Raw genomic sequence first — 14,997 nt, forward strand, 5'->3', positions numbered from 1 at the left:
AGGTACCCAGGTGGGGTATCTCCTGCGCCTTTCTGTGTGGAGTTTGCATGTTCTCCCCATGCTTGCAAGGGTAGAAGAAAAAGAGATAAACCCAATGGAAAAACATGCCCTGAGTGTGGCCCCACGCTGGAACCTGTGTCTGCTCCTGGATGTCTGCGCTCAAGCACAGAGAATACATTTGATCTGTGACCCAAAATAAATAAATAAATGCATGTATGTGTTCATATGTGTTGCCCATCACATGTTCAAGTTTCAAGTTTCTTTATTAGTTGTCATACAAAAATACAGAATACTTTTATATGAAATGCTTCTTTCTGTTTTTCCCCTGAGAGTGTGCTAGATAAAAATATAAGTATAAGTATAAAATAAGTATAAAATAGAAAGTCAAGTACGTAGACAAGTGTAAACAAAACAAAAGTGTTCAATATACATATATTAAGATTTGTTTATTAAGGACAATGCAAATTAATGAACATCATTTACATGAGTGTATGCATAACATCACAGCATGATAAGGACGTAAATATGCCGGGAATAGCACAGGGCTAATTTCCACCCGTAGTCCTAACATAAAACAAACAATATACAATATACAATCCAGAGTAGAGAAAAAGTAACTGAGTTACAATACAATATACAGTACAATGCAGAAATGGGATGAGGTACAACTTAGGGTAAGGTGCAATGAGGTATGAGTTGTAGTGCAAATCTCTTTACCAATAAATATAAAGTGTGTTAAATTGTCTAAAGTGGGTAAAGTGGGTGCTACAGTGAGTTGTTTATTTAAAGTGAGTGTGTACGTGTGGATGTGTGTGCTGTGAGTGTATTTGATGGTTTGTTACATAGTGTTATTGTCGTTGAGCATCCTGATGGCCTGGGGATAGAAGCTCCTTCTGAGTCTCTCTGTGCTTGCCATGAGACTCCGGTATCGCTTGCCTGACCGCAGCAGTTCAAAGAGGCAGTTGTTTGGGTGACTAGAGTCTTTGATTATTCTCTTAGCCTTACTCCTGCAATGCTTGTTGTAAATGTCTTGGAGAGTGGGAAGCCCACCTCCAATTGTGCGTTCGGCTGAACGGGCCACTCTCTGTAGTCTTCTACGGTCTTGTGCGGTGCTATTCCCAAACCAGGAGGTGATATTGCCAGTCAGGATGCTCTCTATTGTGCATGAGTAGAAGTTCTTAAGGATCTTCTGACTCAGGTTGAACTTCCTTAGTCGCCTAAGGAAGTAGAGGCGTTGTCGTGCCTTCTTGACTACACTGTCAATGTGTGTGGTCCATGTCAAGTCCTCGGATATGTGGACTCCGAGGTACTTAAAACTGTTCACTCTCTCGACCGGTGCCCCATCGATGCTGAGGGGGCTGTAGTCCCTGACCCCCGACCTCCTAAAGTCCACAATCATCTCTTTTGTTTAGCTGACGTTCAGGGAGAGGCTGTTCTCCTGACACCATCCCGCCAGAACCTCTACCTCTTCCAGGTAGGCCCTCTCATCGTTTGCAGAGATCAGGCCCACCACTGTCAGCAAATTTGATGATTGTGTTGTTGTTCTGGTGTGCCACACAGTCGTGTGTGTACAGCAAGTAGAGGAGGGGGCTCAGAACACAGCCCTGGGGGGCCCCTATGTTGAGGGTGATGGATGAGGAGGTGCAGTTGCCTGCTCTCACCACCTGGGGTCTGCCCGTCAGGAAGTCCAAGACCCACTGGCAGAGGTCCCTGAGCTTGGCTATGAGTTTGGAGGGGACTATGGTATTGAATGCTGAGCTGTAGTCGATGAATAGCATTCTCACATAGTTCCCCTGCCTCTTGTCCAGGTGTGATGCTGCTGTTTGCAGCACATGGGCTATGGCGTCCTCCGTGGACCTGTTGGGGCGGTATGCAAATTGCAGGGGGTCCAGGTTGATGGGGAGGGAGGAACAGATGTAGCCGTTCACAAGCTTCTCAAGCACTTCATGGCTATGGAGGTACGAGCTACAGGGTGGTAGTCGTTGAGGCAAGCGGGCGTGGATTTTTTGGGTAAAGGGATAATGGTGGACTTCTTCAGACAGGTGGGGATGACAGCCTGTTCTAAGGACAGGTTAAATATGTCAGTGAATACCGGGGCCAATTGGTCGGCACAGACTTTTAGGACACGGCCGGGGATACCGTCCGGTCCTGCTGCCTTCCTGATATTCACTTTCTTAAAGGTCCTACTCCTGTGTGTGTTGTTGCATGACTATGTTTCAGTGTGTGCTACGATTAAAGACTTCTTCAAGTCCTGTTTAATCTTTAATCTTAATCTTTAATCTTAATTGTTACATCCCAATGTATATATTCCCCAGTGTGTGTCTCCATGTGTGTGTGTTCTCCATTTTGTTTCCTCCCTCCAGCCATTGTTCCCTTCACCATTGGTCAATTCTTCCATTATTGCAATACAGCACCGATTGGTGGATGGCTTTCCAGACTCCAACACTCAATCCACACCACCCAATCATGGATCACCCCACACCTGTTAAAACATGGCTTCTCACTTCAGTCTTTCTCTCTCTCTGGCATGAGGCTAGGCATGTTGTGTTTTTGGTAAACCTGTAACTTTGACAGTATTGCATTTCGTTTATTGGCCTTTGGTGCTTAGTAGTAATTTCCTTGTGTGTGTATGGCCACAGAGAGAGCATTGTTAGTTATAGTTTGTTTTTGTATATATTCTGCTTTTGTTTCTGTATAATTAATGTGTTTTTCTCTCTTTCTCAGGAAGCACAGATGGGGTGAGCTGCCATTTCCTTTGGACATTGTTTTCTCCTGTTTTGGTTAGGTAAGAGTAGTTTAGGTAATGTAATCTCTTTTACCATAGATTAGATTGTGTTTATTTGGAGTATAGTGGTGTTTTGTTTGTTGTTTTGGCCTGGGCTCACCCCTGAGCTACATGTGCTTCCTTTGCCTCTATTCAATAAATATCATTGTTGTTTACAAACCTGGTCCATCTTTTCTGTCAACCAACTGTTATGTTACAGCCCTTTACCCTTAGACACACAGGGGTCGTAACATAAATGGGGGCTCGTCCGGGATCTTGTAACCCGTGTTCAATTGTTGGTTGATGGATTTGGTGAACTGTGTGTTTGTTTACACTTGTATAGTTATTAATTAATTTGTGTAAAAATGGCATTTGTGTAAGAAAAGATAATGGCTGTTAGTACTTTTGATCTGGGGAAATTCTTGAGCAATCCTACTTGGGAAGCGCTAGATAGCTGCCGCAAGGCAGACTTAGTGGAGATTGCCACACATTTTAAACTCTCGGTTCAACAAAAGCATCTTAAGCAGGATATCAGGTGTCTTGTGGTAGATAAGCTGTTGGAGCAGGGGACGCTTGTTTTACCTGCGGTCTCTGATGAACATGCAAGTCCTCCTGGTGAACCTACTGAAGCACAGCCTTCTGTATCTGAGGAGCAAGCTCATGGTGATGGTGCTGAAAAGGCAGGTGTGAACGTCACATTGCCACATTTTCACTTGACCTCTCCTGTGTCAACTGGGTCTCGAGAAGGGGCCCAGGTCAGGGTTAGAATAGCACGTCTCCAGATGGAGGCTCAGGAGAAGGCACAAGCACGTGAGGCGGAGTATCGGCTTCGTAGAATGGAGCTTGAGGCAGAAAATGAAAGGGCTGTTAACATTCGTAGGTTGGAGCTTGAGCATGAAGTGGAAAAAGAGCTCAGACTGCGGAGGTTGGAGCTGGAAGTCCTAAGGAGTGAATCCAACTATGCTACACCGACTCCTCCACAAGGCCCGGGTATGTCCTCCTCCACAGCTTATTCATCACACACTTTTGATATAAGTAAACACATTGCTTTGGTGCCTCCGTTCCGAGAGACAGAAGTTGATACTTATTTTAATGTGTTTGAGCGTATTGCTGCTTCATTGCGCTGGCCAAGAGAGGTCTGGCCTTTGTTGCTTCAATGCAAATTGACTGGTAAAGCCCAAGAGGTTTGTTCAACACTTTCCCTAGAAGATAGTCTGTTGTATGATACTGTGAAGGCTGCCATCCTTCGTGCATATGAGCTTGTGCCCGAAGCTTATAGGCAGAGGTTTCGCAGTCACAAGAGAGCTGTCAACCAGACCTTTGTAGAGTTTGCTAGAGAGAAGGGAACTCTCTTTGATAAATGGTGTGCAGCAAGCAAGGCCTCAGATCTTAACTCTCTCAGAGAACTCATTCTATTAGAAGAGTTTAAGAATCGTTTGCCAGAGCGTATTGTAATTTACCTGAGTGAGCAGAAAGTGTCCACTCTGCAGCAAGCTGCTGTATTAGCTGATGAGTTTGCGCTAACCCATAAAACTGTGTTTGTAGATAGGCGTGACTCGTTTCTCCCCCATGATTTCTCTCAGAGACCTTCTGTCCCCAACCATTCAGAATTCACACACCCCCGACCAAAAATGTCACCTCCACGCTCAAAAGAGGAGCGGACATGTTAATACTGTCATAAATCTGGTCATGTTATTTCTGACTGTTTAACATTGAAACGTAAGCAGCAACCGTCCTCTCAGAACTTTAGACAACCCAAAGGGGTTGGTCTGATTAAAATGGCACCTGATTCCGATCAACAGATGCACAATGATCAGGATGTTCTCGATCCTTGTTTCAGGCCATTTACTTCCAAGGGTTTAGTTTCCTTGACAGGGGATCCAAAAGATCAGTGTACAGTTCAGATCTTACGAGATACTGGAGCCTCACAATCCTTTATCCTCTCTGATGTACTACCTCTGTCTGAGAAATCTTCCTGTGGTTCTAGTGTCCTAGTTCAAGGTATTGAGATGGGTTTCGTGCCAGCCCCGTTACACTGTATTCATGTACAATCTGATTTGGTCACTGGTTTCTTTAAAATAGGGGTGAGACCTTCCTTGCCAGTTAAAGGCATTTCCTTTATCATGGGAAATGATTTAGCTGGAGGACAGGTGAACGCTGTGCTGGAAGTGTTGGATCACCCAGACACAGATTCTCTGCCTGATGACTTGTCACAGAACTTCCCTGAAGTTTTTTCTGCAAGTGTTGTCACTCGGGCTCAATTGAAAAAGAGAGGTGATGAAATTAATTTGTCTGACTCTGTTTTTGCTTCAGCCTTTGTCAGGGAGGAGTTGCTGGCTCCAACTTCTGATACCGCTGACAAACCACCGACTCATAGTAAGGTACCCCCACAGACAACTGTAACTAGTTCCGACGCATTGAAGTTACCCGTTACTCGTGAAATGCTAATTACTGCCCAGAAGGCTGACCCTTCTCTTGCAAAATGTTTCTCTTCTCTTGAAACAGAACAGAGGAGAGAGTTGCATTCTTATTTTGTGGATGAAGGAGTTTTGATGCGTACATGGAGGTCCCATGGTACTAGACTGGCAGAGCATGCACAATCGGAGATAGGGCTACCAGATCAGGTACCAGACTGGAGCACTGTTTATCAGATTGTTGTCCCTGCAGTTTATCGTCAGCATGTACTGTTCTTGGCCCATGACCACCCTTGGTCTGGACACTTGGGAGTCACTAAAACATACAACAGAATACTTCAACATTTCTTTTGGCCCGGTTTGAAGTCCGATGTAGCACAGTACTGTCGTACCTGTAGTACTTGTCAGATCACCGGAAAGCCAAACCAGGTAATTCCACCTGCTCCCCTCTGTCCTATACCAGCGGTCGGTGAACCATTTGAACATGTCATAGTTGACTGTGTTGGTCCGTTGCCAAGGACCAAAGCCGGCAATCAGTTTTTGTTGACAATAATGTGTACCGCCACCCGTTTCCCTGAGGCTATCCCTCTTCGCAGAATTACAGCGCCTGTAATAATTAAGGCTTTGACGAAGTTCTTCTCCACGTTTGGACTGCCTAAGGTAGTACAAACGGACCAAGGCACCAACTTCCTGTCTAGGTTATTTGAGCAAGTGTTACAGTCCCTGGGTATCCGACATATAGTGTCCAGTGCCTACCACCCTCAAACTCAGGGGGCTCTAGAACGTTGGCATCAGACCTTAAAGTCCATGCTGCGTAAATATTGCTTAGACACAGAGAAAGATTGGGATGAGGGTGTCCCCCTTGTTCTATTTGCTGCGCGAGAGACCATACAGGAGTCTCTTGGTTTCAGTCCTGCTGAGCTCGTTTTTGGGCACACTGTTAGAGGGCCTCTGAAAGTTCTTAAAGAACGGTTCATGTCAAAGGGTGCCAGCACACCCACTAATGTTCTAGATTTTGTTAGCCAGTTTCGAGAGCGACTGCATCAGGCGTGCTCTCTCGCAAAAGAAGCGCTCTCTTCTTCCCAGAGAACTATGAAACGGCACTATGACGAGAAAGCTGTTTCTCGATCTTTCCAGCCAGGTGATAAGGTTCTAGTCCTGTTACCTATCCTTGGTTCTGCTCTTTCCGCTCGTTTTTCCGGACCGTATGCAATAGACAAGAAGATAAGTGATACAGACTATGTGGTTCGCACCCCTGATCGTAAACGTCACTCTTGTGTTTGCCACATCAATATGCTTAAACCATATTTTTCCAGAGATAGTGTGCAGGTGAAGACCTCAGACCAGACAGCCGGACTGGCCGTCTCTGCTGTTGCCTCAACTCCAATAGTTCCGGACTCTCCTGACGTTAGTGGTGAGGATGTAGATGGCTTGGAGTTGCGCAATGCAGCCCATCAGGGTGCTAGATTGTTATTGAACCTGCCCACTCACCTGAGGAGCAGCGAGAGGACATCACAAATTTGATTCAGGCCTACATGGCTCTGTTTGGTGATGTTCCCTCCTGTACTTCTGTATTGGCCCATAATATTAAAGTTAACAATGCTGTGCCTATCAAGCAACATGCATACCGTGTTAACATCACCAAGAGGGCCATGATGCAACAGGAGGTTGACTATTTGTTAAAACATGGTTTAGCCAAGCCAAGTTGCAGTCCCTGGAGTTCACCTTGCTTGTTAGCTCCCAAATCGGATGGAACTCCTAGATTTTGTACTGATTTCCGAAAGGTAAATGCTGTCACCGTGCCTGATTCCTTCCCACTGCCCCGCATGGAAGATTGTATTGACAACCTTGGATCTGCCACCTATGTTAGCAAACTAGATTTGTTAAAGGGTTACTGGCAGGTCCCTTTGACCCCCCGTGCCTCGGAAATCTCTGCGTTTGTTACTCCTGACAATTTTTTGCAATATACTGTAATGCCTTTTGGAATGCGTAATGCCCCGGCCACTTTCCAGCGACTGGTGACCCTAGTCCTGGCTGGTGTTCCAAATTGTAATGCCTATCTCGATGACCTGGTTGTCTATTCGACCAACTGGCGTGACCACATGACAACCTTGCAAACTGTCTTTGACCGCTTAGCTGGAGCCTCCCTGACCCTTAACCTTGCCAAGTGTGAGTTCGGCAAGGCTACGGTTACCTATCTTGGTAAGCAGGTAGGACAAGGCCAAGTGCATCCGGTGGATGCAAAAATATCTGCAATCACAACTTTTCCAGTGCCTACTACTAGGCGGGAATTGCGTAGATTCCTTGGGATGGCTGGGTATTACCGTGGTTTTTGCCGGAACTTTTCTTCTGTCGTCACTTCTCTCACTAGCCTGTGTAGCCCGTCCAAACCATTCATTTGGACAGCTGATTGTCAAAATGCATTTGATAGTGTTAAAGCTCTCTTATGCAGTTCCCCTGTTCTCTCTGCTCCAGATTTCTCCCTGCCGTTCCAGCTGGAGGTGGATGCCAGCGGGGTGGGAGCTGGAGGGGTGTTATTACAGGAAGATCACGATGGTGTCAGTCACCCGGTTTGTTATTTCTCCCGGAAATTTAACAAACATCAACTAAACTATTCCACTATTGAAAAGGAGACTTTGGCTATGTTGTATGCGTTGCAACATTTTGAGGTGTATGTCGGTTCGAGCGTATTACCAGTGGTAGTATACACCGACCACAACCCATTGGTTTTTCTGTCGCGGATGTACAACCACAATCAGCGCCTCATGCGTTGGGCGCTCATAGTGCAAAATTATAACCTCAGCATAAAGCATAAGAAGGGGTCTGATAATGTGTTGGCGGATGCTCTGTCTCGTAGTTGAAATCTCTGTTGCTGTCGACTCGTTGTCTGTTGCTGTCGACTCGTTCTACTGTATATTGCTGTCGACTTGTTCTATTTTGCTGTCTACTCGGTCTATGTTGCTGTGGACTCGTTTTATGTTGCTGTCGACTCAGTCTCTCTTGCCGTCAAGTGTGGTTGTTGTACCAACTGCTAGTTTTTCATAGCTCTTTGTTTTGGAGTACATGTTATCTCGGGGATGTGATCTCGTTGTTAGAAAAAAAAACATGTTTAGTTGGTGTTAGGTGTCAAACATGTTTTTGTCTTATGTATGGGGGTGTTACATCCCAATGTATATATTCCCCAGTGTGTGTCTCCATGTGTGTGTGTTCTCCATTTTGTTTCCTCCCTCCAGCCATTGTTCCCTTCACCATTGGTCAATTCTTCCATTATTGCAATACAGCACCGATTGGTGGATGGCTTTCCAGACTCCAACACTCAATCCACACCACCCAATCATGGATCACCCCACACCTGTTAAAACATGGCTTCTCACTTCAGTCTTTCTCTCTCTCTGGCATGAGGCTAGGCATGTTGTGTTTTTGGTAAACCTGTAACTTTGACAGTATTGCATTTCGTTTATTGGCCTTTGGTGCTTAGTAGTAATTTCCTTGTGTGTGTATGGCCACAGAGAGAGCATTGTTAGTTATAGTTTGTTTTTGTATATATTCTGCTTTTGTTTCTGTATAATTAATGTGTTTTTCTCTCTTTCTCAGGAAGCACAGATGGGGTGAGCTGCCATTTCCTTTGGACATTGTTTTCTCCTGTTTTGGTTAGGTAAGAGTAGTTTAGGTAATGTAATCTCTTTTACCATAGATTAGATTGTGTTTATTTGGAGTATAGTGGTGTTTTGTTTGTTGTTTTGGCCTGGGCTCACCCCTGAGCTACATGTGCTTCCTTTGCCTCTATTCAATAAATATCATTGTTGTTTACAAACCTGGTCCATCTTTTCTGTCAACCAACTGTTATGTTACAGCCCTTTACCCTTAGACACACAGGGGTCGTAACATTAATCTTTAATCTTAATCTTTAATCTTTAATCTTAATCTTTAATCTTAATCTTTAATCTTAATATTAATCATAATATTAAGGGTCATCAGGGGTCTTAGGGGATACAGAGGGGTCAGGGGTCACAGAGGCGTCAGAGGTCACAATGGTCAGTGTACCTTGGATGCTCTGGTGCTTCTTCCTGTCCGAACGTCTTTAACAAATGTCAAATCCAACAACTCTGTCTCCTGTACAGAGAAGAGAAAGAGAAGAGAAGCACAATTTTTAATCATCACAAGATAGATGGAGTTGTTCTGTCATCACAAAACAGATGGAGTTGTTTGTAGGATTTTGCTAGTAGCTTGTTATGTGAGTTCTGATATTGATACCTAAATCAAACTGAGAATATAAATCAAGGACACATTCAGATAAAAGGAGACTTACAATTAGTTATGAATAAAAATTGCTTCATTGTCACTTCCCTATTCTGTTACAGCCTGGCAGCAGCATAAGTAGTACAAAAGAGAAGCAATACAATTGTGTAAAGATTTAAAAGACACAGAATTAGCAGCATACTGTAGCAATGATGAAAAATAGCATGAAGAAAATACTATTAATTTACAATACAATAGTCACAGTGCAGTAGTCACAATGTGGTTGTGGTGGGAATGAAGGTTATCCTATAACCCTAGTTATATAAGTAAATAGCGAGCGCTCTGCTCTATGGGAAATCCCCTTTAGCATAGGGCTACTTGAAAGAATTTAGCTACAATGCACCTGCACCTGTCCGGCCATGCCCACTCTCGCCGATGCACTTAAGAAAGGGGTGTGACCGTACTTCCGCTATTCCCTAGTGAAGGAAATCGATGATTTGCATTTGGTTTATAACCTATATAGATATGAGTTTTAAGAGGATAATATCATCATCATCATCATCATCATCATCATCATCATCATCACCATCATATCACGTATGTGTGTCTCCAGCCAAAACTGTGCAGACAGAGGGTCGTTATCAGCTGGGTGAAACTGAGAGAACTAGGGGGGATAATATCAACAATTGAGCGGTTGCTATAGTGATCTGGGTCAAATAGCTGTGGTCAAAGACAGCACTGCTTATAGCCATCTGAGAGCAGCCAGGTCAGAGAGGTAGAGGTGGTGCACACAAATGCACCAAATGCACACAGCACACACACCCACACGCACACACTCACTTAAACAAACAACACACTGCAGCACCCACTCTCCACACTTTAGATCACACAAACACACTTTATATTTATTGATAAAGGATTTGCACTACAACTCGTACACCTACTGTAAATTGTACCTAAATTGCACCTCATCCCATTTCTGCCTTGCACTATATAGTATTGTATATTAGTACACTGCATAGTTGTAACTGAGGGGTACAATTCCCTGACTGTATTACTAGATATGATACTTACTACCACTACCTTTGTACTTAATATTCGGCCACCCAGTACACGGCATAAATATATTATCATAAACACTCTCACATAGATGAAACGGATCCAACACAAATGTACGAAGTCGAAACAGGTCTTTATTTCTACACAGCGATGGTGTGTAGAACAAGCACTTAATCACTTAATTACATTTATGAATTGAAATAGTATGCACTTTTATGGCAAAGAGTATTCGTCGGTATATCAATAGAGAATGTCCAATCTCTGAAGGCGCAGGTAGTAAATATACGACCTGGAATAGTTAAGGAATAACAGCAATGATACTTTAATGATTATATACTAGATACACTAGAGGGGGTTAATCCGGTCGCTTGTAAGCCGACAGGAGTAGGAGGGGGGGGGGGGGTAGAATCCGGCTGCCTCGTCCGGCCAAGGGTATCCCAGGTGAACCCACTGTAGTGCCGTTCAATGCGCCGGCGATCCTTGGACCACAGATGAAAGCAGGTGGACTCTTTGTGGGCCGGCTCTCTCCGGTCCACGGGGGAGAGACGTGAAGCGACCTCGTCTTGCAGAGCGTCTCCTCACCTTGCGTCCTCTCCAGGGGGGGGGGTTCCAACACACGGAAGTGTCGGGGGTCTTTATCCATGGAATAATCAAAGTATACAAAGCATAATCCGTGCCTGGGAAGGCGGGCTGTCGTCGGTAGAATAATCCGGTATACTGGTCCACTCGCTCGTTGGCTCTGGGGCTCCTCGGGTGCAGCTTCACATGGGGTCAACCACCCTGGGTAAGCAGCCAGTTCTCTGCCCGAAACGATGGGGTACTGACTACGGTAGTATTCTCACCGCACGAAGCACTATATATTAACAGACTATTATTAGCTTAATAGACTACGTCCAACTCGACGATATAGTGCCAAATATGACTATTCAAATATTAATATACACGATGTCTCAATACCGATGGTAGGCGAACTTGGCCTTACTCCCACACGTGGCGTCGCGGGGAGGCTTTACGTCTGTGACTCTATTGGAGGGTAAGAAACTGGACTGAAAAGAAAGTCCTACTTTAGTAGCGCAGTATATATACGCACTATGAACAAATAGTCCCATTAGTGGTGCGGTAGCCAGATTCCTACGCGGAACTAGGACTTGTTCGTACATGTGGAGCGGTACGTTTGAACTGGGTCTGAGGGGTATGGCAGCCTGGCACCAAGGTCTCGACCAATAGTAGAATGGAGACTATTATGGGATGTTCAGTAGGCTAGAATGGATATTCAATGCATATTGTACAAGGAATATACAAGGGATATCAGGGAATATTAGAGAATATACAAATACAATTAAATATATATATATAAATAAATATATATATTCGGTTTAATCTGGCCCTTCACAACAGCCACCCCCTGAATAGGTCCCAGACCTAATCAGTTAAACAGAGACAGATTAATCGCGTTGTCTATTTACACATAAGGGTTTGCTGTAGGGGTCAGTCAACTTCACAAAGTCATAGGGTTGTAGGGTCATGGTCATCATCGATTGTGTCTGGGAGTCGAGGCAGTTCTATGAGCCTCGCCACGGGACGGGTGTAAGTGCGACCCTGGACGAGCACTTCAGCTGCTCGGACCTTGCCGTCGGCACCGGTGATCACTTTGCTTACGCGGCCGGCCGGCCACATAGCTCTGGGCAGTGATTGATCAATAATCATGACGACTGTTCCTTCTGTCAAATTGTCTCTCTGGGCTCGCTGCAGTAGAAGCAATTCTGCTTCCTCGTAGTTAGCTGCTGACATATCAGCGGGGGACTTGCACTCCGGGTGGTACCGCAGGAATGTTCTTTGTTGTGCACTCTCTATGGACGTGCAATCGTCTATGTTAGGGTCGGTGGAGGCTACGGTGCTCAATCCACAGAACACAGACTTCTTATTTTCCACCTCCTCTGGACTTGCTTCCCTCGGGATAGGCATGGGCCACTGTCCTTCCGGGAGTCTTAGGAATGCGGGGCCGTCACTGTAGACATTGCGACGGGTGAGGTCATCCAGGGGCATCCCCCGGGTGATGACGTCAGCTGGGTTCTGTTTTGTATCAACGTAGCGCCACTCTGTTTCTCCGGTTAACTCTTCGGTTAAGTCTTGAATCTCGGTGACTCTGACTCCCACGAAGACTTTGTACTTGCATGAGTCCGATTTGATCCAGGCGAGTACCGTCGTGGAATCTGACCACAGGATTGTTCTAGACACCGGTATGGTGAGCTCACGTTGGATGAGCGTGGCTAGGTGCGCTCCGGCTAGGGCTGCGCAGAGCTCTAGACGTGGGATAGATTGTTGCTTGCGTGGGGCTATTCTCGAGCGGGCGAGGACAAATGCTGTGTAGATCTCTCCCCCCTGGTCTTGGGCCCGCAAGTAGGCTACTGATCCGTATGCGACCTCTGAGGCGTCACTGAAGACGTGTAAGTCCATTTTACATGTCTCTGGCCTCACCGTGGGTGGGAAGTAGCTTCGGCGCATATTAACGCCTGGGAGTGAGTGGAGCTCCATCTCCCACTCTCTCCAGGTGGATGCAAGGTGTGCGGGAATGGGGTCGTCCCAGCCCTGGTCCTTGTCCCACAATGCTCGTACAATCATTTTTGCCCTGGTGGTGTACGGTAGAATACATCCTAGCGGGTCATATTGTCGGGCGAGTGTTGTGTACACACTCCGTCTGGTGGTCGGCGCCGCCGCCGGCCTTCCCTGCTCCGTAGTCAGGGGCTTGTGTCTGTAGTGAAGCGAATCTGTTTTGAATCGCCACACCAATCCCAGGGTCATCTCCTGGGCTTCTCCCGGGATTGTAGCCATCCAGGTCTCGCTGCTGGCTGCCTTGTCCTCGGAGGAGAGGCTGCGCAGTACTTGCGGATCGCTGCTGGCCCACTGCCTGAGATCAAAGCCGCCTTTGATCAATGAGGCGCGGAGTTTAATCAGGAGAGCCTCGGCTTCTTCCTGGGTTGAAAGGCTTTGTAGACAGTTGTCTACGTAGAAGCTGTTCTTTACGCTGTGTCGGACCTCTTCGTCCGCTGCTGGGTCCTCTGCTACATGTTTCTGTAGTGCAAATGTCGCACAGCAGGGGCTGCACGTCGTTCCGAAGGGGAGGACTTCCCATTGGTAGATGGCTGGGTGCTCATCTCCTGGCTTCTCTCTCCATAGGAACCGTAACAGGGGCTTGTCCGCCTCTACTAATCTCACCTGCAGGAACATTCCTTTAATGTCCCCGCTGATGGCCACCTTTTCCTGGCGGAAGCGGAGTAGAACGCCGAGTAGGGAGGGGCCGAGTGTGGGACCGGGCAGTAACTCTTTATTTAGATTTTGGGATCCGATCTGGTAGCTGCAGTTAAATACTATGCGGTCTTTACCGTTGTGATGGACCTTGTGGTGGGGCACGTACCACGATTCAGTGGTCTGGTCAGCCTCTTTAATGTCCATCTTTGTGACGTGTCCCGCTGTGATGAGCTTCTCAATCTCAGCGCGGTATACACTCTCTTGGGCGGGGTTCTTGGCTAAGCGCCGCTCCGTGTTCAGCAGGTACCGTTCTGTGGCGTCTGTCTTGGCGTGGAAAGTAGGCATTCCTTCTCGCCGCAGGAGTGGCGTGGCGTATCTCAACACGCCGTTGACCGGGACTCTCTTGGTCCCTGTCTCGAGGAGGTGAATTGCGTAAATGTCATCTTTAGAGCGAATGTCTTTCTTTCCGTTCTTAAAGGGCATTTGTTCCAAGGTCCATAGCCGCTCTACGTGTTGCAGGAGTGCGGTTTCTCCCTCTGTGACTCGGGAGTGGAGACATCTAGTGGCTGTACTTCGGTTGAGAGATTTGGCGAGCGGGCCTTGGAGAGTCCATCCCAAACGGGTCTCGACTGCTGCAGGACAGCCTCGGGGTCCGGTATGAACCCGGTCTATCGGGACAATGAGGTCTGCATGGTCGGAGCCTATCAACAGGGTCGGCATAGCATTGTCTATGAGCGGGATCGGTAACTTGCGCAGATGTGCATACTTCTCCATCAGCTTGGCGACGGGGTATGTGTACCGCGACAGTCCTATTTCTTGGCTGGTGAAAGCGTCTGCAATCTGGTACCGTCGCTCAGGCTGGCCGCTTGCTGCGATAGAGAATGAGACATTCTCGCCCTTTATCGTCTTCAAATCTCGTCTTATTGTCCGAATTGTCATTTGGGTTTCGCTTCCCCGCAGCCCCAGCTGGGCCGCAGCGGAGGCGAGCAGCAGGGTCTTCTCTGACCCGTCATCGAGGACGGCGTAAGTGTCCAGGACTTTATTCTGGTAGCTTAGTGTCACACGCACTACTTTTAGGAGTACTCGGGCTCCACTGCTGCTGGCGGGATCGATGTACATGACGCTCGCTTTGCGGCTGGATGGTGCAGGTGAAGGGCGCCGTCTGTTACTGTCGTGAAGTATGTCCAGATGGGCTCCATCGCACTTGGTGCACCTTTTCTTTAAGCGGCATTCGGCTGCCATGTGTGAGCGCGCACAGCGAAAACAGCGCTT

General features: G+C 46.7%; 1 protein-coding gene across 1 annotated transcript in view; it reads right to left on the minus strand.

Annotated features, from left to right (window-relative positions):
• Nucleotides 1-14,997, minus strand: part of plcb1 (phospholipase C beta 1) — a gene marked incomplete at both ends in the record, with an annotated part of 206,256 nt that overhangs the window by 153,797 nt on the left and 37,462 nt on the right. Inside the window, one exon of the mRNA XM_084321967.1 lies at nt 9,223-9,291. Coding sequence (XP_084178093.1) covers nt 9,223-9,291 — 69 coding nt within the window. The remainder of the gene's footprint in view (nt 1-9,222; nt 9,292-14,997) is intronic.

This window comes from Notolepis coatsorum, assembly GCF_963971535.1.
Source record: "Notolepis coatsorum genome assembly, chromosome: 9".
NCBI lineage: Eukaryota > Metazoa > Chordata > Actinopteri > Aulopiformes > Paralepididae > Notolepis > Notolepis coatsorum.